Source organism: Cyclopterus lumpus, chromosome 12 (genome assembly GCF_009769545.1).
Source record: "Cyclopterus lumpus isolate fCycLum1 chromosome 12, fCycLum1.pri, whole genome shotgun sequence".
In the NCBI taxonomy this organism is placed as follows: Eukaryota; Metazoa; Chordata; class Actinopteri; order Perciformes; family Cyclopteridae; genus Cyclopterus; species Cyclopterus lumpus.
The window spans coordinates 3,232,671-3,260,580 of NC_046977.1; the positions used below are offsets into that span (position 1 = coordinate 3,232,671).

General features: G+C 45.5%; 1 protein-coding gene across 7 annotated transcripts; it reads left to right on the top strand.

Moving 5' to 3' along the window:
* On the top strand, positions 1–27,442 carry mctp1b (multiple C2 domains, transmembrane 1b). 7 transcript variants are annotated; one of them, XM_034546704.1, is made up of 21 exons: positions 10–636; positions 10,052–10,166; positions 10,249–10,391; positions 10,479–10,558; positions 11,980–12,103; positions 12,311–12,349; positions 13,022–13,177; positions 13,292–13,422; positions 13,993–14,179; positions 14,274–14,367; positions 14,812–14,914; positions 15,017–15,119; positions 15,196–15,297; positions 17,330–17,404; positions 17,895–18,014; positions 18,769–18,879; positions 22,293–22,373; positions 25,223–25,332; positions 25,431–25,540; positions 25,620–25,717; positions 26,673–27,442. In XM_034546704.1, the coding sequence occupies exons 1-21, from the start codon at positions 148–150 to the stop codon at positions 26,742–26,744; spliced, it is 2,643 nt and encodes an 880-aa protein (XP_034402595.1). In that variant the 5' UTR covers positions 10–147; the 3' UTR covers positions 26,745–27,442. The 7 variants fall into 7 exon arrangements, 4 of the variants coding, with proteins under 4 accessions (XP_034402596.1, XP_034402595.1, XP_034402594.1 ...); XM_034546703.1 differs by having other exon boundaries at positions 11–636; positions 13,019–13,177; XM_034546707.1 differs by lacking the exon at positions 10–636 and adding an exon at positions 9,773–9,893 and having other exon boundaries at positions 13,019–13,177.
* The last annotated feature ends 468 nt before the right edge of the window (positions 27,443–27,910 follow it).

The window sequence follows — 27,910 nt, forward strand, 5'->3', positions numbered from 1 at the left end:
AATAGGAAGAGGAGATCCAGGAGGAGGACCAGGAGTCTGGGTTCTTTTTTTATAATTTAGTTTTAATGTGTTCATTTATTTATTTATATATCTCCCTCCGCGTGATGCATCAGCACGGAGCGCGTTGAGCGCGGCGGCGGCGGGTGAATGGAGCCGAGCGAAGCGCACGAGAATGAGAGCGGCGCGTCCGCGATGTGGAGACAGTTCCAGGCCAGAGCCAAGCCGCTGCTCAGCCCGAAGCTGGGCTCCGGGGACCCGGAGGAGAAGAGGGACCGAGGCGGATGGATGTTCAAGAAGATGAGACGGAAGGAAGACGCCGTCCTGGACCGGGTGATCTCCTCCTCGCAGCCCGACCTGCTCTACTCCGCTCCGGCGGCGGCGGCGGCGGCTCAGCTCTGCGGCAAAGCGGCGGCCGGTGGCTCCGGGCTCGGCCTGGAGAAGCCGACGTCCCCCAGCCTGAATAAGTCCACATTGGCTCACCTGGTGCAGTCCCACCACAAGAGCTCCTCTCTCGGGTCGGCGTGCCTGGAGAAGCTGGCCGAGCCACCGGGCGGCGGGGGCGGCATCAGCGGCAGCAGCGGAGGAAGCGGCGGTAGCGGCGAGGCGGAGACACAGATGGAGAGTCGGGATGAGCCGGTAAGTCCAGACCGGGTCTGATGTTTGACCTTTAGTAGTGATATTAATCCAGTTTGAGCTCTCTCTCACACACACGCACGCACGCACGCACGCACACACACACACACACACACACACACACACACACACACACACACACACACACACACACACACACACACACATAAAACAAATTAATTTATAAAAGTAAAATGTATACATTTATCAACTAGGGTTTAAACTGATTTGATTTCTTTATTAATAAACCTCCTGATTATTTTCTCTGTTAATTCTGGAGAAATAGTTAAAATGCTCGTCACAGTTTCCTGAAAGTCAAGCATTTAAATTAATATTATACTAAAATACTAAAGAGTAGCAAAACCAGAATGCATGTGATCGTCCTGAGCTCCAAACAATAACTCAGCAAACTGTTTAATCCCATAGAACATGAAGGCAGCACACACATTACTCTGTTTAAAAAGTACAAAGTAGGCGCTGCAGGAAATGTGTTTTAATGTAAAAGTATAATCAGATTATTACTGTGTGTGTGTGTGTGTGTGTGTGTGTGTGTGTGTGTGTGTGTGTGTGTGTGTGTGTGTGTTTTACTGCAACATGGAAAGACCTTTCCAGCTTTACGGCTCACCGAGTCGTGCTCTTCTGTTTCTGAGCTCTGGTGTTTTTAAACCCAGTGAGGAGTCAGATGGCAGAAAATAAAACCGTGAATCAAAGATGCTTTCATGAAGAGCGAGTGAGTCAGACGCTGCAGGAAGTTACATGTTTCCTACTTTCATACCCGGCTCCTCGCAGATTAATCGGACCCCTCTAAAAAAAACAAATCCACATTTTAACACGTCGCGCGTGACCAGACTCCGGGCCCGAAGACGTGTGCAGACTCATTTTGAGCGGAGCTGCACGCTCACTCACCTGATGCTCCTGGCGTGAGGATCAATTCGGGAAGGAAACGCCCCCAAAAAACCACTAATTCGGTTTAACAGGTGTTTCTTCTTCAAAACAAACAGACTGACAACAAAGCCAGGAGACAATGCACCAGGTCACACAGGTCACACAGGTACAGAGCGGGGTGGGGACGTCCTTCACAAAGAAAGGAATAAACTAAACATGAGACATGAGGAGCGAACCAACAGGAACCAGAAAATAAAACATTAGACGTTAAAGAAAACCAATAAAAGCCTCTAAAAGACGAGCATGCTTTAAAACCTGTAAAAACTGCTGCAAATGCAACGAAATCCGACCCGTGAGCTCTTTGATCCGCTCCTCCCCCGCGCCGTCATTTATTTCCTTATTGACACAGTAATCAGAGGACCGGAGATCCCATGCTATAATAAAAAAGGTCTGCAGGAAGACAAAGAAGAAAAAAAAAGGTTTAGAAATAAACCCGACGGCAACGCGTGAATGAGAAGCTCCGAGGATCGAGTCTGCAGGAGATCATGAGATAAAGATTGATGTTGTCCAGCTGACGGATTCTGTGGAGCACACACACACACACACTCACTCACACACACACACACACACACACACACACAGTGTTTGTGTGCGCAGACCGGCATGGAGCATTAACACACCAGCGTCCCTGTGAAGGCAGAGAACACCATTTCCCTCGTAGAACCGGGTTTGTGATTTAAATATGTTTGTACGTGAAACCGGAGTCAAATTCTTTATTGGCCCTGTATGTGTGCTCATACAGGGCCAATAAAGATGATTCTGATTATTGAGCAGAACCCGGTTGGTTTAACGAGCTGTATCGACGGGACTGCGAAGCAGTGATGAACGTTTCCATTTAGAAAAATTGGCAACCAATTATTTTTTCTCTCCAGCTGTACGTGAGAAGTCGTCTCTGAATAGAGAGACGATGGACCAGCTGATGGGTCTGTGTGGTAGGAAGAGGAAGTCTATGCTTCATGTGTTGAAGCTGCATTCTCTCTCCTGACCACCAGGGGGCGACTCCTCTGGTTGTATAGAAGTCTATGCTTCATGTGTTGAAGCTGCATTCTCTCTCCTGACCACCAGGGGGCGACTCCTCTGGTTGTATAGAAGTCTATGCTTCATGTGTTGAAGCTGCATTCTCTCTCCTGACCACCAGGGGGCGACTCCTCTGGTTGTATAGAAGTCTATGCTTCATGTGTTGAAGCTGCATTCTCTCTCCTGACCACCAGGAGGCGACTCCTCTGGTTGTATAGAAGTCTATGCTTCATGTGTTGAAGCTGCATTCTCTCTCCTGATCACCAGGGAACGACTCCTCTGGTTGTATAGAAGTCTATGCTTCATGTGTTGAAGCTGCATTCTCTCTCCTGACCACCAGGGGGCGACTCCTCTGGTTGTATAGAAGTCTATGCTTCATGTGTTGAAGCTGCATTCTCTCTATTGACCACCAGGGGTTATATATATATATATATATATATATATATATATATATATATATATATATATATATATATATATATATATATAGTTGGACAACTCTGAGCTCAGTGTTCTAGGAACTAGGTTGACCTTAAATATGTCGGAGACCTTTAGGCTTTCTCCACTGGAGAAGGATTACAGTCGAGCCAACCAGCAGGCTTCCTCCCTCCTCTTCCTCCCTCAATCCTCTTCCTCCCTCCCTCCTCTTCCTCCCTCAATCCTCTTCCTACCTCCCTCCTCTTCCTAACCTCCTCTCTCCTCTCCCTCCCTCATTCCTCTTCCTCACTCCCTCCTCTTCCTCCCTCCCTCCTCTTCCTCCATTCCTCCTCTTCCTCCCTCATTAGGCTGTAACACCGACGTTGTCGCGCTCGTTACTTCTCGGCTGTTTAAAAAAAAAAAATATATATATATATATATATATATATATATATATATATATATATATATATATATATATTATTGTGATTTATCGGATACAAGCGGCCGAAATGAGCTTCCTCCGTAGGGTGGCCGGGCTCAGCCTTAGAGATAGGGTAAGGAGCTCGGACATCAGGGGGGAGCTTGGAGTCGAGTCGCTGCTCCTTCGTGTCCAAAGGAGTCAGCTGAGGTGGTTCATCTAGTCAGGATGCCTCCTGGACGCCTCCCATTAGAGGTTTTCCGGGCACGTCCAACTGGTAGGAGGCCCCGGGGAAGACCGAGGACACGCTGGAGGGATTATATCTCCCGGCTGGCCTTGGAACGCCTCGGGATCCCCCAGAATGAGCTGGAAAGTGTTGCGGGTGAGAGGGAGGCCTGGGTCGGCCTGGGTCGGCCTGGGTCGGCCTGGGTCGGCCCGGGTCGGCCTGGGTCGGCCTGCTGAACCTGCTGCCACCGCGACCCGACCCCGGATAAGAGCTGATGATGGATGGATGGATGATCTAGGACACTTATTGTTGGTACTTTGTTTATGTAAAAAAAGTTTTCAATGCTGAACTTTTAATTCCATGGAGTATTTTCAAGCTTTAAAATGCATTTTCTCATTTGTGGAGGATGTTCAGCTTATTATGGGATGTATTACAACATCTCACACTATTAAGAGAATATACGAATATTTAGAAGTACTTCAAGTATCAGCAGTAGAAGTACTTAAAGTATCAGCACTAGAAGTACTTAAAGTATCAGCACTAGAAGTACTTAAAGTATCGGCAGTAGAAGTACTTAAAGTATCACCAGTAGAAGTACTTAAAGTATCGGCAGTAGAAGTACTTAAAGTATCGGCAGTAGAAATACTTAAACTATTAGTAGTAAAAGTACTTCAAGTATCAGCACTAGAAGTACTTAAAGTATCGGCAGTAGAAGTACTTAAACTATTAGCAGTAGAAGTACTTAAAGTATCGGCAGTAGAAGTACTTAAACTATTAGCAGTAAAAGTACTTAAAGTATCGGCAGTAGAAGTCATATAGCGTTTTTCTAGACGCTCAAAGACACTTTACACAAGGCATAAACAAACAGAACAAAACTAAATAGAAATTCAAGGAGCAACCAGAACAAACATTTTAATTTGACCGGGAGCCAGTGAAGGCAGCGTCGGACCGGGGTGATGTCTTCACAGTCGAGCGGCAGAGTTCTGAACGCACTGAAGTTTGTTGAGGATTTAGTTGGGCGAGCCAAAGAGGTGCTGTTGGAGTCTGGAGGCTATGAAGTCACGGATGAGAACGTCAGTGGTTCCCAAGAACTTGGAGTGCCGGAAGCGTGCGATGTTCCTGAGATCAAAGAAGGCCGTTTTGGTGACGCGGTCGGCGTGATGTAGGAAAGAGAGGGTGGAGTCCGGGGTGATATTCGAGAGAAGGTCTGGGCTGAGCGGGTGAGGGAGTTAGTATTTCAGATTTATTGCAGTTGAGTTTGAGGACGTTCTGTTGCGTCCATGATTTTATATCAGTGAGACGGGTGGAGTGGGTGACTGATGGTCTTGGAGAAGTAGAGTTGGGTGTCGTCGGCATAGCGGTGGAAGTCGAGACCATTGACGACGGATGATTTGTCCAAGGGGAAGGACGTAAATGATGAAGAGGAGGGGACCCAGCACAGAACCTTGGGGGACTCCGTGGGGGACTGGGGAGGTTGAGGATGTACAGTTGTTTATGGCAATGAATTGATGTCGGTCTGAGAGATACGAGGTGAACCAGGAAAGGGCGGTGCCAGGTATGCCAAGAGCTGGAGACGTGATGGGAGGGTGGAGTAGTTGATGGTGTCTTAAAGTACTTAAGGTATCAGCAGCACCAACAAGATTATCAATAAGGAACCGATAAGAAACCGAACCAATAAGAGTATCGATAAGGATCCAAACCAATAAGAGTATCGATAAGGAACCAAATCGATTAGGAACCAAACCAATAAGAGTATCGATAAGGAACCAAATCGATTAGGAACCAAACCAATAAGAGTATCAATAAGCTTCATCTGCAGTATTGATCTCCGCGGCCTGTTCTGGCACCAGTATGGATCTCTGCATACTGTTCTGTCACCAGTATGGATCTCTGCATACTGTTCTGTCACCAGTATGGATCTCTGCATACCGTTCTGTCACCAGTATGGATCTCTGCATACTGTTCTGTCACCAGTATGGATCTCTGCATACTGTTCTGTCACCAGTATGGATCTCTGCATACCGTTCTGTCACCAGTATGGATCTCTGCATACTGTTCTGTCACCAGTATGGATCTCTGCATAGTGTTCTGTCACCAGTATGGATCTCTGCATAGTGTTCTGTCACCAGTATGGATGGTAATGGGCCTTCGAGGCTCCTCCGGCGTGTCATGGAGGACGTGAAGAAGATGTACGTTCAGCTCTCTCTGTGCTGGTATTGACTTCCTCTCCATTCTCCCTCTTTCATCTTCACTCGTCGGCAGTTATGGCCGCTGGTCTCTCACTTTGTCTTTTACTCACACAGGCTTCTGGTCATCGAGGAAATAAATATATGAAGTAGAGCTGCAAAGATCGATCAAAAGAAAGTATTTATCATATATGATATTACATGAAATATTTGAAGATTATTGAAAAAACAAGACATTTAAGGACATTTTTCACATGATTAATTAAATAATTAATGTATATACTAATTAATAATGAAAATACGTCATATCACTTGATTGCTCAGTTAAATTGGTGGTAAATGTAGGATTAAATCACGCAACATGGAGGTTTACCCGCAGGAAGGGTCTAATCGATGGTGCATTGTGGGAAATGTGGGATCAAGTGTTTTGACCCACATTGGAGAGTAAGAGTCACGATGTCTCTGCTGCTTCGATTGTGTTGTTTTGTGTCTCTCACGAATCACTCGACCTGAAAGGGAAAGGTGTTGAGTGTTGTGTTCAGGTCTGTGTCAATAGAGTCTGATGTGTTTGACACATGACTCAGTACCTCATAGAAACACACTTCTACAACATGGTGGTATTGTAGTGCTGTAAGTATTAATATTATCACGTGAACAGTAAGTCAAAATGTTGGATTTTATAAACTCCCTGGAATAGGTGCACATTATTTCATTCACACATTGTTATTACATTTAAGTAGTAAAGTTGTATTTGAACCAGGCTAGAGTGTTCCCCCTGCTTCCAGTCTTTATGCTAAGCTAGGCTAACTGCCTACAGGTGCTCTTGTTATCTTCTTAATAACCAGACGAGAGATTGATATCAATCTTGATCCTCTTGGAGAAAAATGTTAAACTTACGTTAGCTTGGGGGGGGGGGCATTTTGGTGGCAACGCAACCATCAGTTACAACACACACACACACACACACACACACACACACACACACACTCGTGAGGAGTCTTTGTGTGTTTGTGAGGTACAACATGAAGGTATACATCCAGTTCCTGACTTCCTGTGGTGGATCTTCAGAGTATTTAAAGGATGGAAGTGTTCTGTGGACATCTGTACGGTGATTCAGCGTCAGCCCTCAGACCCCTCAGACCCCTCAGAGCCCTCAGAACCCTCAGAGCCCTGAGAGCCCTCAGAACCCTCAGACCCCTCAGACCCCTCAGAGCCCTGAGAGCCCTCAGAGCCCTCAGACCCCTCAGACCCCTCAGAGCCCTCAGAGCCCTCAGAGCCCTCAGAGCCCTCAGAACCCTCAGAGCCCTGAGAGCCCTGAGAGCCCTCAGAACCCTCAGAACCCTCAGAGCCCTCAGAGCCCTCAGACCAGTGTCGGTGCATCATCACATTACAGAAGTATTGATCCCTGTAAGTGGATCCGTGTGTGTTGGCAGGATGCAGAGCCGTCCTCTTACTTTGAGAGTGATGGACGGGGATATTAATGCTTCGTATTGATCTGTTGCTCGTATACAAGCATAGCAATAAAGGAGAGTTGACACGTGTGGAACCGCATTTTATGAGCTTTAAACTCGAGGTTTAATAATCGGTGGATCACGGTAGAACACGGTGGATCACAGTGGACCAAGAAGGACCACGGTGGACCACGGTGAACCACGGTAGAACACGGTGGATCACGGTGGAGGACTTGGACCACTGTGGATCACGGTAGAACACAGTAGAACACGGTGGATCACGGTAGAACACGGTGGATCACGGTGGACCACAGTGGACCACTTGGATCACGGTGGACCACGGTGGATCACGAAGGACCGCTTGGATCACGGTGGACCACGGTAGACCACTTGGATCACGGTAGAACATGGTGGATCACCGTGGACCACGGTGAACCACGGTAGACCACTTGGATCACGGTGGACCACTTGGATCACGGTAGACCACTTGGATCACGGTGGACCACGGTGGATCACGGTGGACCACAGTGGACCACTTGGATCACGGTGGACCACGGTGAACCACGGTAGACCACTTGGATCACGGTGGACCACGGTGGACCACTTGGATCACGGTAGACCACTTGGATCACGGTGGACCACGGTGGATCACGGTGGACCACAGTGGACCACTTGGATCACGGTGGACCACGGTGGATCACGGTGGACCACTTGGATCACGGTGGACCACGGTGGACCACTTGGATCACGGTAGACCACTTGGATCACGGTGGACCACGGTGGATCACGGTGGACCACAGTGGACCACTTGGATCACGGTGGACCACGGTGGATCACGGTGGACCGCTTGGATCACGGTGGACCACGGTAGACCACTTGGATCACGGTGGACCACGGTGGATCACGGTGGACCACTTGGATCACGGTGGACCGCTTGGATCACGGTGGACCACAGTGGACCACTTGGATCACGGTGGACCACGGTGAACCACGGTAGACCACTTGGATCACGGTGGACCACGGTGGACCACTTGGATCACGGTAGACCACTTGGATCACGGTGGACCACGGTGGATCACGGTGGACCACAGTGGACCACTTGGATCACGGTGGACCACGGTGGATCACGGTGGACCACTTGGATCACGGTGGACCACGGTGGACCACTTGGATCACGGTAGACCACTTGGATCACGGTGGACCACGGTGGATCACGGTGGACCACAGTGGACCACTTGGATCACGGTGGACCACGGTGGATCACGGTGGACCGCTTGGATCACGGTGGACCACGGTAGACCACTTGGATCACGGTGGACCACGGTGGACCACGGTGGATCACGGTGGACCACGGTGGATCACGGTGGACCACGGTACACCACTTGGATCACGGTGGACCGCTTGGATCACGGTGGACCACGGTAGAACACGGTGGACCACGGTACACCACTTGGATCATGGTGGACCACGGTAGAACACGGTGAACCACGGTAGAACACGGTGGATCACGGTAGAACATGGTGGATCACCGTGGACCACGGTGAACCACGGTAGACCACTTGGATCACGGTGGACCACGGTGGACCACTTGGATCACGGTAGACCACTTGGATCACGGTGGACCACGGTGGATCACGGTGGACCACAGTGGACCACTTGGATCACGGTGGACCACGGTGGATCACGGTGGACCACTTGGATCACGGTGGACCACGGTGGACCACTTGGATCACGGTAGACCACTTGGATCACGGTGGACCACGGTGGATCACGGTGGACCACAGTGGACCACTTGGATCACGGTGGACCACGGTGGATCACGGTGGACCGCTTGGATCACGGTGGACCACGGTAGACCACTTGGATCACGGTGGACCACGGTGGACCACGGTGGATCACGGTGGACCACTTGGATCACGGTGGACCGCTTGGATCACGGTGGACCACAGTGGACCACTTGGATCACGGTGGACCACGGTGGACCACGGTGGACCACGTGGATCACGGTGGACCGCTTGGATCACGGTGGACCACGGTAGACCACTTGGATCACGGTGGATCACGGTGGACCACGGTGGACCACGGTGGATCACGGTGGACCACGGTACACCACTTGGATCACGGTGGACCACTTGGATCACGGTGGACCACGGTGGATCACGGTGGACCACGGTGGACCACTTGGATCACGGTGGACCACGGTGGATCACGGTGGACCGCTTGGATTACGGTGGACCACGGTAGACCACTTGGATCACGGTGGACCACGGTGGATCACGGTGGACCACGGTACACCACTTGGATCACGGTGGACCACGGTAGACCACTTGGATCACGGTGGATGTCCAAACCTCCACTTTTCTAAACGCATGCTGAGCGTCCGCAGAACCCCGTTGCATCATGGGAGCGAGACGCAACGGCGTTGGGCCACGAAGCGCACGCAGGATGTCACAACAGAGTTGTACAAGAATGGAAAAAACTCAGAGTGGCGTCTGAACACCACTCTGATGGGAGGAAGCCACTCTCGTGTAATTTCCTGTTAGCGGTCGCCCCCGGGACGAGCAGCGAGCCGCCTGAGACGCTTCAGTGTTGAGAGGGTGAGGAAGTGAGAGGGTGAGGAAGTGAGAGGCTTCAGCGGCTGCTTCTTTCATTCCTCTCAAAGACCTCCGCTCGTGCAGTTTCGTTGCCGGACGCATTGATTTTTGATTTATTGATTTTCTTTTTTTTTGTGGGTTTATTGATTCCTCCCCCACAGGGCATGGCGGCCCCGGGCTCCTCGGGGGTCGATCCGGCCGTCCCCAGCTCGGCGATGTACAAGCTGGAGGTCGAGCTGAAGAGAGGAAACAACCTGGCCGTCAGAGACAGAGGAGGTAGAGTCGGGGAACAAGCAGACGCCTCTTTCTCTCTCTCTTCTTGGTTCATCCGTGAGAACTTGTGTTCGTCTTCTTGCAGGCAGCAGCGATCCGTACGTGAAGTTCAAGATGGCTGGAAAAGAAGTTTTCAGAAGCAAAACCATCAACAAAAACCTGAACCCGGTGTGGGAGGAGAAGACCACCCTGATAATGGACTGTCTGAGCGACCCTCTGTATGTGAAGGTAAAGACACGCACACACACACACACTCTCAAGCTTTTCCATATTAATTATGAATGAACACCAGATGTGTTCGTCGCTCCTCTGCAGGTGTTCGACTACGACTTCGGCTTCCAGGATGACTTCATGGGTTCGGCTCACCTTTACCTGGAGTCTCTGGAGCAGCAGAGGTTCGATATATGAATTATTCTTTGCCTCTTTTAAAAAAAAAAAAACTAAACTCTCCTCGGTTCCTTTGCTTCGGCGTGGCCGACTCACAGCACCTAAATACGGATGCATCAGATTGACCTTCTTTTTCATACAAGAATCCATATTTATGGACATAAAAATAGATCAAATTACTGTTTAAATAGTTTTAAAGCTTAATTTATAACGTTGATATTTGAATTCTTAATTAACATTTATTTTGCATTGTTTTTCCAGACGGTATTTCTGCTCAGTGTCAGAAAAATATTATTAGTATTATATACTTAATATAGTTTTAGAGTGTGTATGATCCAAACAAATCCAGGAAGTCCAGAGAGTTGTGGAGTCCGAAAGTCAACATTTATTAAAACAAAATTTGATTTAATAATTCAAAAAGTGTAAGTTGACAAAAAGAAAACTGACTCATTTTAATTCGATGAAATCACTTTATACAAATTTAAGTATTTTTTCAAGCATCTCTTATTGGTTTTCCTCATAAAAGATTCTTTTGAAAAAACAGAAGCTTTCAATAAAAAAAGACTTATTTGTATTTATTGAACTTCACTTGCTCTTCCTCAGGATGTCGTGAGTCAGAAGTATTTATTTGTCCGCTGGTCTTAGAAAAGCTGTGAAGTGTGAAAAGTGATTCATTTCCTAGTCACAGCGTCAGCTCGACCAGCTGTCAGTGGAAATCACACTGATCACCAAAGCATTGATCACAGAGCCTCGTCTTCATCAGCCACCTTCACCTGGACATCCATCACTTTCTCTCATTACACAAAAACTACTCCTGTTGATCTTTCAGGAAGTCTGAGTCTAAAGCTGCATTCTCTCTCCTGACCACCAGGGGGCGACTCCTCTGGTTGTATAGAAGTCTATGCTTCGTGTGTTAAAGCTGCATTCTCTCTCCTGACCACCAGGGGGCGACTCTTCTGGTTGTATAGAAGTCTATGCTTCATGTGTTAAAGCTGCATTCTCTCTCCTGACCACCAGGGGGCGACTCCTCTGGTTGTATAGAAGTCTATGCTTCATGTGTTAAAGCTGCATTCTCTCTATAGACCACCAGGGGGCGACTCCTCTGGTTGTATAGAAGTCTATGCTTCATGTGTTAAAGCTGCATTCTCTCTATAGACCACTAGGGGGCGACTCCTCTGGTTGTATAGAAGTCTATATAAATGACTCTACTTATCTTGATTTATTCCCTCAGTAAACATTGTAAACATTAGTTTTTGGTCTCAATCTCTAGTTTCAAGTCTTCTTCAATACAGCGTGATGTTCATTTAGTAAATTATGGTCATTTAAAACTGGGTATGCTTAAGGGCGGGGCTACAAGGTGATTGACACCTTGTACTCTGGTCACAGACTGTGGTGCCGTCTTCACACCTGTCCTCGCCGTGTGTTGCAGGACGATACCTGTCACTCTGGAGCTGAAGGACCCGAATCACCCGGATCAGGTCCTGGGCTCCCTGGACCTGGCCGTCACCCTGACGCCTAAAGACAGTCCTGTGGAGGAGCGGCGAGACTCCCCGGTAAGATTATTAGTCATTAAACATAACAAGGTCATAATAATGAATATTCAGCACATTGTTCCCTGTTAGAATCTTAATTCCAGATGCTTTATCCGTGGAGCATAAAGTTGCAGTACGCCTGTCCTCTAGCGCCCCCTACTGGCAGCCCTCTTGTTAAAATCACTCTGAAAGAATCAGTTGATATAATGTATTTTAATGTATATTCAGACAATGCTGCTCAGGAGGTCCTGGAAACGATCCACTAAGGTAAATCATCGTCATCATCGTCGTAATCGTCATCTTCATCATCGTCGCCACAGCTCTCCGTGATCTGTTCCTCTCGTTAATCAATAAACGTCCTGCTTGCTCATTTGTTTATGACGAGCTCAAATAGACGTCAACCATTTTGTGTGTTCTGCTCCTTTAAGTACTACGGAAAATATTCCTACTTTCCCCACATGACGCCATGACTGGAATAATGTGGAATTATTAGTTTGCATGTAAACATAGTCGGTGTTGATTGTTGTTGTGCGTTGTGTCTGTAAACAGGGCCCTGTGTAATGAGACGTTATCAGGCTAACATCATGTTAACAGGCTAACATTATCCGGCTGACGTCATGCTATCAGGCTAATATTATCAGACTAACATCATGCTATCAGGCTAACATTATCAGGCTAACATCATGCTATAAGGCTAACATGATCAGGCTAACATCATGCTATCAGGCTCACATTATCAGGCTAACGTCATGCTATCAGCCTAACATTATCAGGCTAATGTCATGCTATCGGGCTAACATTTGGCTAACATCTTGCTATCAGGCTAACTTGATGTTATGTATGATGTCAAGCTAACATATGAAGACCAGCATCACGCATGTTGTGCTTTTTCCTGACTAAAGTGTGTGTGTGTGTGTGTGTGTGTGTGTACAACAGCAGCAGCGTCTCTCAGAGCTTCATCGTAAATCGCAGCTCTGGCGAGGCATCGTCAGCATCTCGCTGATCCAAGGCCGGAACCTGACCCCCATGGACCCCAACGGCCTGAGCGACCCGTACGTAAAGTTCAAACTGGGAACCCAGAAGTACCGGAGCAAGGTACGCTAACGCTGACCTCTGATTGGACTCGGGAGGCACGCTGGTGTCTGGAAAATGTTGTTTCTTCACATTAAGAGCGTGTTTCCCATGATGCATCTGGGTGTTTGTGTGCAGACGATGCCAAAGACCCTGAACCCCCAGTGGAGGCAGCAGTTTGACCTCAACTTGTACGAAGAGACCGGCGGAGTGCTGGAGATCTCCGTGTGGGACAAAGACACCGGCAAGAGAGACGACCTCATCGGACGGTCAGCGGCTCTTTTCCCGGTTTATCTGACGTTATTGGTTTTGTTTGTTAAATAATGAGAGCTGTGAACTTTTAGTTTGAAAAGTTATGTACAAAAACGTGAAAACAACAACAACATACAGTTTGTTAGTAAGATCCTGAATGACCACTAAACCTCCTGAAGACTCATAGAACATCCTGAAGGATCCATAGAACCTAGATCACAAAGGACATAGAACCTCCTCAAGTGTCACTAAACCTCATTAAAGACTCATAGAACATCCAAAGTGAGCTCTAGAACCTTCTCAATGATCCCTTGATAGAACCTCTCAAAGGATGTAGAACTTCCACTGTCACTAAACCTCCTTAAGGACTCATAGAACATCCAAAATGAGCTATAGAACCTTCTCAATGATCCCTAGATACAACCTCTCAAAGGAAGTAGAACTTCCAGTGTCACTAAACCTCATTAAGGACTCATAGAACATCCTAAAGGAGCTGTAGAACCTTTCCAATGATCCCTAGATAGAACCTCATCACATCTGTGCTTGGTGAGCTCATTGTGTGTACTAATACTGTGTTTGTGGTCCAGATGCCAGTTGGACCTCTCCACTCTGTCCAAGGAGCAAACCCACCACCTGGACCTGGCCCTGGAGGAGTCCCGGGGCTACGTGGTGCTGCTGGTCACGCTGACGGCCTCGGCTCACGTCTCCATCGCCGACCTGTCCGTCACGCCGCTGGACGACCCGCAGGAGCGCCGTGAAATACTCGCACGCTACGTGAGCGCCGCTCGTCAAGCTAACGGTCAGATTTCCACGAGACTGAGAGACTGAACGTCTCGGAGTGAATGACTTCCTGTTTGATTTCCTCCAGAGCGCCTGGAGGTCGTTCTCCAACCTCAAGGACGTCGGCATCGTCCAGGTGAAGGTGATGAGAGCCGAAGGACTCATGGCGGCCGACGTGACGGGTAACCACGACATCCATGCTGTACAGTACTTATACTACTATGAGATACTTTATACTGCTGAGATACTTCATACTCCAGAACTGTACTTTATACGTCTTGTACAGTACTTTTTTTTCCAATACAGTATTTTATACTCTTCTACAGTACTGTATACTCCTCAACAGTACTTTATACTCCTCAACAGTACTTTATACTCCTCCACAGTACTTTATACTCCTCAACAGTACTTTATACTCCTCCACAGTACTTTATACTCCTCAACAGTACTTTATACTCCTCCACAGTTCTGTATACTCCTCTATAGTACTTTATACTCCTCTACAGTACTTTATACTCCTCCATAGTTCTGTATACTCCTCTATAGTACTTTATACTCCTCTATAGTACTTTATACTCCTCCACAGTACTTTATACTCCTCCACAGTACTTTATACTGTCTTCCAGGTAAGAGTGACCCGTTCTGTGTGCTGGAGCTGAACAACGACCGGCTCCAGACTCACACGGTTTACAAGAACCTGAACCCGGAGTGGAACAAAGTCTTCACCTTGTGAGTACACAAGTACTACGTGTACTTCTGCCTTCTGTCAGACTATAAGTGTAGGACTGCTTAATCACACGTTAATCACATATTAATCAACTCCCTCCTCAGCAACGTGAAAGACATGTTCTCCGTGTTGGCGGTGACGGTGTTCGATGAGGACCGAGACCGGAACGCTGACTTCCTGGGGAAAGTGGCCATCCCCTTATTATCTGTGAGTGTAAAAGTACACAAAGTACAACGCTAAGGTGTACAAGTACAAACTGTTACCATGTTTTTATTTCCGTCAGGTCCGAAACGGTGAGCAGAAGAGTTACATGTTAAAAAACAAAGAGCTGACGCGACGAAGCAAAGGAGCCATTTACCTGGAGGTCGAGGTGCTGTACAACACTGTGAGTACAAGTACAACACTGTAAGTACTAGTACAACACTGTGAGTACAAGTACAACACTGTGAGTACAAGTACAACACTGTGAGTACTAGTGCAACACTGTGAGTACAAGTACAACACTGTGAGTACAAGTACAACACTGTAAGTACTAGTACAACACTGTGAGTACAAGTACAACACTGTGAGTACAAGTACAACACTGTGAGTACTAGTGCAACACTGTGAGTACAAGTACAACACTGTGAGTACAAGTACAACACTTGTACAACACTGTGAGTACAAGTACAACACTGTGAGTACTAGTACAACACTGTGAGTACAAGTACAACACTGTGAGTACTAGTACAACACTGTGAGTACAAGTACAACACTTGTACAACACTGTGAGTAAACGCTGCTTTATGCATTTCAATTCAATTCAGTTTATTTTGTATAGCCCAATATCACAAATTACAAATTTGCCTCAGAGGGCTTTACAATCTGTACACATACGACATCCCTGACCTTTGACCTCACATCGGATCAGGAAACACTCCCAAAAAATAACCTTTCACAGGGAAAAAAGGGAAGAAACCTTCAGGAGAGCAACAGAGGAGGATCCCTCTCCCCGGATGGACAGATGAATATATGTCATGTGTACAGAATGAACAGCATTACAAAGTTACATAAACACATTACATGAATATGACAATGTATGAATGGAACTCCAATCCATGAAACAGAAGGAGGTAGAGAGGAAGGGGGCGGCGCATCAGCAGGGCCAATGGGAGGCCGGCTCACCAGCATCAGACACCTCCAGGTCCAATGGACCCTATGAGACGTGAAGTCACAACGACTCCGGGGAGGAAGCAGAGTTAATAAGGTGCAATGGAGAGGTGTAAATTCATCCATAAGTAGAGAAAGAAGATGAGATAGGTGCTCAGTGTATCCTAAAACATCCCCCAGCAGCATATAAGCCTATAGCAGCATATCAAGGGGCTGGACCAGGACAAACCTGATTCAGCCCTAACTATAAGCACTATTAAAGAGGAAAGTATTAAGTCTATTCTTGAATGAGGTGACTGTGTCTGCCTCCCGGACTGAAAGTTGAAGCTGGTTCCATAAAAGAGGAGCTTGATAACTGAAGGCTCTGGCTCCCATCCTACTTTTTAGGACTCTAGGAACCTCAAGTGTCTCTGCATGTCTCTCTGGACCAGGTAACACCTGTCCTCGGTCACATGACCCTTCAGGTAACAGCTGTGACACCTGTCCTCGGTCACATGACCCTTCAGGTAACAGCTGTGACACCTGTCCTCGGTCACATGACCCTTCAGGTAATAGCTGTGACACCTGTCCTCGGTCACATGACCCTTCAGGTAACAGCTGTGACACCTGTCCTCTGTCACATGACCCTTCAGGTAACAGCTGTGACACCTGTCCTCGGTCACATGACCCTTCAGGTAACAGCTGTGACACCTGTCCTCGGTCACATGACCCTTCAGGTAACAGCTGTGACACCTGTCCTCGGTCACATGACCCTTCAGGTAACAGCTGTGACACCTTTCCTCGGTCACATGACCCTTCAGGTAACAGCTGTGACACCTGTCCTCTGTCACATGACCCTTCAGGTAACAGCTGTGACACCTGTCCTCGATCACATGACCCTTCAGGTAACAGCTGTGACACCTGTCCTCTGTCACATGACCCTTCAGGTAACAGCTGTGACACCTGCCCCTTGGTCACATGACCCTTCAGGTAACAGCTGTGACACCTGTCCTCTGTCACATGACCCTTCAGGTAACAGCTGTGACACCTGTCCTCGATCACATGACCCTTCAGGTAACAGCTGTGACACCTGTCCTCTGTCACATGACCCTTCAGGTAACAGCTGTGACACCTGTCCTCGATCACATGACCCTTCAGGTAACAGCTGTGACACCTGTCCTCGGTCACATGACCCTTCAGGTAACAGCTGTGACACCTGTCCTCGATCACATGACCCTTCAGGTAACAGCTGTGACACCTGTCCTCGGTCACTCTGACTTCCTCTTCAGGTAAAAGCTGCTCTGAAGACTGCCGTCCCTGCAGAGCAGAAATACATCGAGGACGAACCCAAAGTCTCCAAGCAGGTTTGTTTATGTGCATTACTACTTATTATATTATATATTAATATATAATATATACAATATATTATATATTATTATATTATATGTATTATATGATTTATTCATATATAATATATTATTTTATGATATATTATAATATTTTATAATATATTATTATATTTTATATTAATATATTATATATGATCATATATTACATTATTATATTATCATATGATATATTTGTATATATTATATTATGATATAGTACATTGTTAAATGATATATTATTATATATTATATTATATGATATATTATTGTATATTATATATTATATATCTCTAAACCCATTAAAATATTATTTTAATTATCTGACGAGTTATATTCAGAATTCTTTATTGAAAAATAACTGAAACAATTAACAGATTATCAGATTAATTACCTGCCGATCGACTAATCATTGCAGCTCCAGTTATTGGGATCAATTCATTGTTGATGAAAACCTTCCGTCTCTCAGTTGCTGCAGCAGAACTTCAACCGTGTGAAGAGGTGCATCATGGTCCTGATCAGCTACGGGGCGTATATCAACAGCTGCTTCGAGTGGGAGTCTACACAGAGGAGCATCATATCCTTTGTGGTGTGACACACACACACACACACACACACAGAGAAGATGGTCTGTTTCTATAGAGTTATTTTTAATGGACAGACCCAGCAGAGAGTGGTGTTGGTTCTGGCGCCCCCTGTGGATTAAGGTGGTAGTGTCTCTGAGCACCAGGGTCCCTTTAGAAAACCTCTCATTCTACTGCACGGCTCCGATGAGGAGCTCTAAGAAGGACTCTCTAGAAACAGACCATCTTCTCTCTGATGGTCTGTTTACTGATGGAGGTCTAGAGAGGACAGGACTACACTGAGGTCTAAGGAGGACCAGGACTAACCTGGGGTCACATCGAGACCGGTTCAGGACCCGATTAAAGTGCCTCTCAGTAACTTAGTCCCTCGAGTTCAGGCAGATGAGTACTTGTACTGCAGGTACTTCAGGTTATTCAGGTACTGTAGGTCCTTCAGGTTCTTCAGGTACTGCAGGTTCTTAAGGTTATTCAGGTACTGCAGGTTCTTAAGGTTATTCAGGTTCTGCAGGTCCTTCAGGTTCTTCAGGTACTGCAGGTTCTTAAGGTTATTCAGGTACTGCAGGTACTGCAGGTCCTTCAGGTTCTTCAGGTACTGCAGGTTCTTAAGGTTATTCAGGTACTGCAGGTACTTCAGGTAATTCAGGTACTGCAGGTTCTTTAGGTACTGCAGGTTATTCAGGTCATTCAGGTTCTTCAGCTTATTCAGGTACTGCAGGTACTTCAGGTTCTTTAAGCCTGTGGTCTTGGCTCTCCTCCCAGCTGTTCGTCGTGGTCGTGTGGAACCTGGAGCTCTACATGCTGCCGATGGCTCTGCTGCTGCTGCTGGTCTGGAACTACTTCTTCTCCTCCGGCAGGGAATCGTCCGACACGGTGAGCGAACGAAGGCCGAGATTCGTCTTTAAGAACAAGATTCCTCTTAAAGAACGAGATTCCTCTTAAAGTACAAGATTCCTCTTAAAGGACAAGATTTGTCTTTAAGAATGAGCGTCTTCTTTAAGATCGAGGGTCGTATTTTAAGAACGAGAGTCTTCTTTAAGGACGAGGGCCGTCTTTTAAGAACGAGAGTCTTCTTTAAGGACGAGCGTCTTCTTTAAGAACGAGCGTTTAAGAACGAGAGTGTTCTTTGAGAACGAGAGTCTTCTTTAAGAACAAGAATCGTCTTTAAGGATGAGCGTCTTCTTTAAGAACGAGAGTCTTCTTTAAGATCGAGAGTCTTCTTTAAGGATGAGAGTCTTCTTTAAGAACGAGAGTCTTCTTTAAGGATGAGAGTCTTCTTTAAGAACGAGATTCTTCTTTAAGAACAAGAGTCTTCTTTAAGAACGAGCGTTTAAGAATGAGATTTGTCTTTAAGAACGAAAGTCTTCTTTAAGGATGAGTCCTCTTTAAGAACAAGAGTCTTCTTTAAGGATGAGAATCTTCTTTAAGAACAAGAGTTTTCTTTAAGAACAAGAGTCTTCTTTAAGGATGAGTCCTCTTTAAGAACGAGAGTCTTCTTTAAGGATGAGAATCTTCTTTAAGAACGAGAGTTTTCTTTAAGAACAAGAGTCTTCTTTAAGGATGAGTCCTCTTTAAGAACGAGAGTCTTCTTTAAGGATGAGAATCTTCTTTAAGAACGAGAGTCTTCTTTAAGTATGAGAGTTTTCTTTAAGTATGAGAGTTTTCTTTAAGTATGAGCGTCTTCTTTAAGAACGAGAGTCTTCTTTAAGAACGAGAGTCTTCTTTAAGAACGAGATTTCCTTTTTAAGCCCAATTGGGGGCCGATATACACATTATAGTTAGACTGTGTAAAACCTTACAATAAACAAGAGCAAATATATTGATGTTATACAAGAGAACTTGGGCTACAAGAATCAGAATATCATAATCATCATTTTGTCAGGAGTCAGCCCACTCAGCACGTTTCCGGAACTAGCAACCCGTAGCTCGGTGCTATCAGAAAAAGCCAGATAGCGAAAAGCAAGAGGACTCCCCACAGATTCCAAATCCTTCTGCACCAAAGCATCACCGAGATATGAGCCAAAGAACACAACAACATGAATTGCTTTAGCGCTTATAGTCACAAATGTTGCTTATCTTTGGCTTTTTTTTGAACAAATTTATTTTTCTTCTTCTAATCAACAAAGACTGCTATATTGGGATGTATTGAACACCATAAGTAATATACAAGTTAAATATATGGTTTGGTTCAAATTGCCCAAATGCCCATTTCGCCTAATTAATCTGTACTAAAACCTCTCTAACTTTGTTCTGCTTTAATCTTTTAAAGTCAAATTTTGCAGAGAGACTGGTCCCATATTGTGCTATGATCTCTGTGTTTTTTGACCTTTGCTCTGCATCCATCCAAGAGATAATCATCCTGAAAGTGCTTTTTTTTTCTAGGCGAACCTGGAAATTCAACTTTTGCTGTCTTTCGTCTTTATTTACTCTTAACCAGTAAGACATCTACTAGTATTTACACATCTAAACAAAAGCACACATGGTTTGCCTTTTATTATAACACCAACATTATTCAAATAGCCTTTGTGGTTGCAGAGATAGACCCTTTTTAGTTTGGGTATGTTATTTCGAGCAGAAACCTAGAAAATAGGTCGGGACTTAAAAGGTTAAGAACAAGCGTCTTCTTTAAGAACGAGAGTCTTCTTTAAGGATGAGCGTCTTCTTTAAGAACGAGATTCTTCTTTAAGAACAAGAGTCTTCTTTAAGAACGAGCGTTTAAGAATGAGATTTGTCTTTAAGAACGAAAGTCTTCTTTAAGGATGAGTCCTCTTTAAGAACAAGAGTCTTCTTTAAGGATGAGAATCTTCTTTAAGAACAAGAGTTTTCTTTAAGAACAAGAGTCTTCTTTAAGGATGAGTCCTCTTTAAGAACGAGAGTCTTCTTTAAGGATGAGAATCTTCTTTAAGAACGAGAGTCTTCTTTAAGTATGAGAGTTTTCTTTAAGTATGAGCGTCTTCTTTAAGAACGAGAGTCTTCATTAAGTATGAGAGTCTTCTTTAAAAACAAGAGTCTTCTTTAAGGATGAGAATCTTCAAAAACAAGAGTCTTCTTTAAAAACAAGAGTCTTCTTTAAGAACGAGAGTCTTCAAAAACAAGAGTCTTCTTTAAGTATGAGAGTTTTCTTTAAGTATGAGCGTCTTCTTTAAGAACGAGAGTCTTCATTAAGTATGAGAGTCTTCTTTAAAAACAAGAGTCTTCTTTAAGGATGAGAATCTTCAAAAACAAGAGTCTTCTTTAAAAACAAGAGTCTTCTTTAAAAACAAGAGTCTTCTTTAAGAACGAGAGTCTTCAAAAACAAGAGTCTTCTTTAAGGATGAGAATCTTCAAAAACAAGAGTCTTCTTTAAAAACAAGAGTCTTCTTTAAGGATGAGAATCTTCAAAAACAAGAATCTTCTTTAAGGATGAGAATCTTCAAAAACAAGAGTCTTCTTTAAAAACAAGAGTCTTCTTTAAGGATGAGAATCTTCAAAAACAAGAGTCTTCTTTAAAAACAAGAGTTTTCTTTAAGAACGAGAGTCTTCTTTAAGGATGAGCGTCTTCTTTAAGAACAAGAGTTTTCTTTAAGGATGGGAATCTTCAAAAACAAGAGTCTTCTTTAAAAACAAGAGTCTTCTTTAAGGATGAGCGTCTTCTTTAAGAACAAGAGTTTTCTTTAAGGATGAGAATCTTCAAAAACAAGAGTCTTCTTTAAAAACAAGCGTCTTCTTTAAGAACGAGAGTCTTCATTAAGTATGAGCGTCTTCTTTAAGAACAAGAGTCTTCATTAAGTATGAGCGTCTTCTTTAAAAACAAGAGTCTTCTTTAAGGATGAGCGTCTTCTTTAAGAACGAGAGTTTTCTTTAAGAACAAGCGTTTTCTTTAAGAACAAGCGTTTTCTTTAAGGATGAGAATCTTCTTTAAGAACGAGAGTTTTCTTTAAGAACGAGCGTTTTCTTTAAGAACAAGAGTTTTCTTTAAGGATGAGCGTCTTCTTTAAGAACGAGAGTTTTCTTTAAGGATGAGCGTCTTCTTTAAGTATGAGAGTTTTCTTTAAGGATGAGCGTCTTCTTTAAGTATGAGCGTCTTCTTTAAGAACAAGAGTTTTCTTTAAGGATGAGAATCTTCTTTAAGGATGAGAATCTTCAAAAACAAGAGTCTTCTTTAAGAACAACAGTCTTCTTTAAGAACAACAGTCTTCTTTAAGAACAAGAGTCTTCTTTAAGAACAAGAGTCTTCTTTAAGAACAAGACTCGTCTTTAAGAACGAGCGCCGTCTTTTCAAACCGTTAAAACCTTTCCTTTCCCAGTCCATGGAGGCCATGTTCGAGTGGGAGGTCGAGGAGGACGACAAGGAGGACAAGGTGGACAAGATGGACAAGGTGGACAAGGTAGCGTGGCCGTGAAACAGCTGCACGTTCACATTGATGCGTTACGTTGTTCTCAATAGGGTTGCACGGTGTACCGATACTAAAAAGGTACCGCGGTACCTGTTCGTTCAAAACGATACGATTTTGCATATTTTTAGTATCGTATATATATATATAGTAGATCAGATCAGAACACACTCACTGCTTCGCTCCTTTAATGCTGCCTGCACGCGTTGACTGCAAGGGGGTGGGGCTTCCCAGCGCTCACTCACTAACATGCAACGCTCACTCACAGCGATGATCTCTGGGGAGACAACATGGCGTCAACATGGCGTCAACATGGCGTCAACATGGTGTCAACATGGCGTCAACATGGCGTCAACATGGTGTCAACATGGCGTCAACATGGCGTCAACATGGCGTCAACATGGCGTCAACATGGTGTCAACATGGCGTCAACATGGCGTCAACATGGTGTCAACATGGCGTCAACATGGCGTCAACATGGCGTCAACATGGCGTCAACATGGCGTCAACATGGCGTCAACATGGCGTCAAGTGCCGGAGCTTTTTGTAAAAAAAGGTGCCAGAAGTGAAATGTGGAAGTGCTTTGGCTACATTGCAGACAGTGAAGGAAAGCCCACTGACATACAGACAGAGAAGGAAAGCCCACTGACATACAGACTGTGAAGGAAAGCCCACTGACACACAGACAGAGAAGGAAAGCCCACTGACATACAGACAGAGAAGGAAAGCCCACTGACATACAGACTGTGAAGGAAAGCCCACTGACACACAGACAGAGAAGGAAAGCCCACTGACATACAGACAGAGAAGAAAAGCCCACTGACATACAGACTGTGAAGGAAAGCCCACTGACACACAGACAGAGAAGAAAAGCCCACTGACATACAGACATAGAAGGAAAGCCCAATGACATACAGACAGTGAAGGAAAGCCCACTGACATACAGACAGAGAAGGAAAGCCCACTGACACACAGCCAGTGAAGGAAAGCCCACTGACATACAGAGAGTGAAGGAAAGACCACTGACACACAGACAGAGAAGGAAAGCCCACTGACACACAGACAGAGAAGGAAAGCCCACTGACACACAGACAGAGAAGGAAAGCCCACTGACACACAGACAGTGAAGGAAAGCCCACTGACATACAGAGAGTGAAGGAAAGACCACTGACACACAGACAGAGAAGGAAAGCCCACTGACACACAGACAGAGAAGGAAAGCCCACTGACATACAGACAGAGAAGGAAAGCCCACTGACATACAGACTGTGAAGGAAAGCCCACTGACACACAGACAGAGAAGGAAAGCCCACTGACATACAGACATAGAAGGAAAGCCCAATGACATACAGACAGTGAAGGAAAGCCCACTGACATACAGACAGAGAAAGAAAGCCCACTGACACACAGACAGTGAAGGAAAGCCCACTGACATACAGAGAGTGAAGGAAAGACCACTGACACACAGACAGAGAAGGAAAGCCCACTGACACACAGACAGAGAAGGAAAGCCCACTGACACACAGACAGTGAAGGAAAGCCCACTGACATACAGAGAGTGAAGGAAAGACCACTGACACACAGACAGAGAAGGAAAGCCCACTGACACACAGACAGAGAAGGAAAGCCCACTGACATACAGACAGAGAAGGAAAGCCCACTGACATACAGACAGAGAAGGAAAGCCCACTGACATACAGACAGAGAAGGAAAGCCCACTGACACACAGACAGAGAAGGAAAGCCCACTGACACACAGACAGAGAAGGAAAGCCCACTGACACACAGACAGTGAAGGAAAGCCCACTGACACACAGACAGTGAAGGAAAGCCCACTGACACACAGACAGTGAAGGAAAGCCCACTGACACACAGACAGTGAAGGAAAGCCCACTGACACACAGACAGTGAAGGAAAGCCCACTGACATACAGACAGAGAAGGAAAGCCCACTGACATACAGACAGAGAAGGAAAGCCCACTGACACACAGACAGAGAAGGAAAGCCCACTGACACACAGACAGAGAAGGAAAGCCCACTGACACACAGACAGAGAAGGAAAGCCCACTGACACACAGACAGAAGGAAAGCCCACTGACACACAGACAGAGAAGGAAAGCCCACTGACACACAGACAGAGAAGGAAAGCCCACTGACACACAGACAGAGAAGGAAAGCCCACTGACATACAGACAGAGAAGGAAAGCCCACTGACAGGGGAGACCACACGTCAAACATTAAAGCACCTTTCAGACACCCCGAACTGTTCAAAGAGCACATGTGATTATAAACATGAAGCTCACCTTAAGCTCCACCCACATACAGCCGAACCGTATCCTAGTTTAACGGTCACAATGCACACGTGTACTAAATGAAACACAATTGATGCAAAATGGCTACATGCTGGTGGATCTTGAGCTAATTTTATTTACTTTTAGTTAAGGAAAAATAATTATTCCATGAATTAAGATAAAATATGACAATTGCTCATATTTATGAAGGAACTATGTAGTCATCTGGTCAGATACGGACAAAAGGCCTAGAGCTGTGTATAATCAATGCTATGATGGCACCATGTAGTTGTCATTAATATCTTGCTGTATTAATACTAATAATATTAATCTCATTTGTTAAGCGTTGAAAAAGCTGGGCAGGAACAAGCTGGTAAAAAAGGAATCCATACAGATGTTTTATTTATTACGATTATATATAAATATACCAGTATCGTATCGTAAGTATCGGGTATCGTGATATTTATGGCAGGTATCGTGTCGAAGTTATAATTTTGGTATCGTGACAACCCGAGTTCTCAATGCACTGAGACACGCTGATCTTCTCGGTCAGGAGGCGGAGCCAAAGGGCTTCATGGACAAGCTGTACGCCGTCCAGGAGGTGTTAGTCAGCGTCCAGAGCGCCCTGGGCGAGGTGGCGTCGCACGCAGAGAGGATCAAGAAGTGAGTATCAAGGCTTGGATGAAGCCACTGCAGCCTCACCGCCAGTGTTCACAGGAAGTGCCCTCTTCTTCCTCCTCCTCTTCCTCCTCCTCCTGCAGCTCCGTTAACTGGACCGTGCCTTTCCTGAGCTGGTTGGCGATGGCCGCCATGTGCGTGGCCACAGTTGTCCTGTACCTCGTCCCTCTTCGGTACCTGGTGCTGGCGTGGGGTGAGTACTGACGGGGCGGCGCACAGAATGCACTTCATGTCTGTGCGAGTACTCCGAGCTGCTCTCTCTTCTTCTGCAGGCGTGAACAAGTTCACCAAGAAGCTTCGGGATCCGTACCGGATCGACAACAACGAGCTGCTGGACTTCCTGTCTAGAGTCCCGTCTGATGTTCAAGTGGTGGGTAGAGAGAGGTAGAGAGAGAGAGGTAGAGAGAGAGAGGGGGGGGGGTAGAGGTATAGGGAGAGAGGTAGAGAGAGAGGGGGGGGGGTAGAGAGATAGAGGGGGGGTAGAGGTAGAGAGAGAGAGAGGGGGGGGTAGAGAGATAGGGAGAGAGGTAGAGAGAGAGGGGGGGGGGGGTAGAGAGATAGAGGGGGGGTAGAGGTAGAGAGAGAGAGAGGGGGGGGTAGAGGTATAGGGAGAGAGGTAGAGAGAGAGAGGGGGGGTAGAGAGAGGTAGAGAGAGAGAGGGGGGGGTAGGGAGAGAGGGTAGAGAGATAGAGGGGGGGTAGAGGTAGAGAGAGAGAGAGGGGGGGGGGGTAGAGGTATAGGGAGAGAGGTAGAGAGAGAGAGGGGGGGGGTAGAGAGAGAGGGTAGAGAGAGGTAGAGAGAGAGAGGGGGGGGTAGGGAGAGAGGGTAGAGAGATAGAGGGGGGGTAGAGGTAGAGAGAGAGAGAGAGGGGGGGGGGGGTAGAGGTATAGGGAGAGAGGTAGAGAGAGAGAGGGGGGGGTAGAGAGAGAGGGTAGAGAGAGGTAGAGAGAGAGAGGGGGGGTAGAGAGAGAGAGAGAGAGAGAGGGGGGGGGGGGGGTAGAGGTATAGGGAGAGAGGTAGAGAGAGATGGGGGGGGGTAGAGAGAGAGAGAGAGGGTAGAGGTAGAGAGGTATAGGGAGAGAGGTAGAGAGAGAGAGAGAGCTGGAGAGCGAAAGGGAGAGATAGAGAGAAAAAAAGTAGTACAGTTCACTAAACGACCACAAAGAAACACTAAATGACTGTGTGTGTGTGTCTGTGTGTGTGTCTGTGTGTGTCTGTGTGTGTCTGTGTGTGTGTCTGTGTGTGTCTGTGTGTGTGTCTGTGTGTGTGTGTCTGTGGTGTGTGTGTGTGTGTGTGTGTGTGTGTGTGTGTGTGTGTGTGTACAGATGCAGTACCGCGGGCTGAAGGTCGCTCCCGGTCCGAGTCCCAACAAGCGCAGGAAGCCTCCTCCGAGTTAGCCGCCGCTCGCCTGTTAAACTACATTATTTTATATATTTCTCGTATATTTTCAAGTTGCATCCATGAGTTGTTTTTATTGGTGGTTTTATTCGTCGGTTTTATGGTTGTGGAAACTTTTATTTTTTCTAAATCTTCTTTAAAAAAAAAATGCTAATGACAACTCGTGGATTTTGGTTCATTTTGCACACAATTTGTTTTCAATTTGGGGGAAAAAACCCTTTAATGTGTTTATGCTTCAGTTCCTTTGTCAGTGAATATGTTTATGACACCTGAGTCTCCTCCTGAGAGCCTGAAATAGTCTCCAAATGACCTTCATTGGAAAACGCCTAAACAACCTTAATACAACATCTATTTACTTTGGGGACGTCTGGAGGCGTTCTACGTGAATTTTACAGGAACGCTAAGAGGTTAATGTTTATTTTTATTTATTGTAAAAACATACAGAATGAACATGAACTAATAAGAATAATATATATTATGAACGTGATGCATGGAGCTTATTTTATTTCCTCCTGTGTGTGTGTGTGTGTGTCGTTCCTCTGAAGATTTGCATGTTATTGCTGTTATCACCATATGTGATGTTATGATAACTGATGAATATCCACAGCATGTTGAATAATAACTGTTCCTTTATTTGCATGAAACAAATAAAGTGCATTTTAGTCCGTGTGGGTGAAAAATAAATGAATAAACTACGGAGAAGAGGGATAATATTCAGATTTGTTTTGAAGTACAAATTTTAATTCAAAATTGTTATAACGGTTGTTTTAATTCTCATATTTTTTTGGGGGGGTTTCTTTCTTGTAAATGTTGAACTTTTTTTATATGACAATTATTTTTCTCAGGATTTCCATGATTGAAGAAAAACTTGGATATTCTCTGAGATTATAAAACTTCATCCGACTTTTCAAAGTGCTTCCTTCATTTAAAAAAATATTTATATTTTAAATATTTTAACCTACAATGATCTTTTATTAAACTTGAAGTAAAACAGTGAAATCCTGCTTTAAACACAAATGCATGAAGCAATAATAATAATAATAATAATAATCTAATAATAAAAAACGTCTCGGGGGGGGCCATTTTTATACTTTACATACCTTTTTCTTATATTTGCATACTTTTACTTTCACACAAGACTTGTACTTGTAGTATTTTAAATATC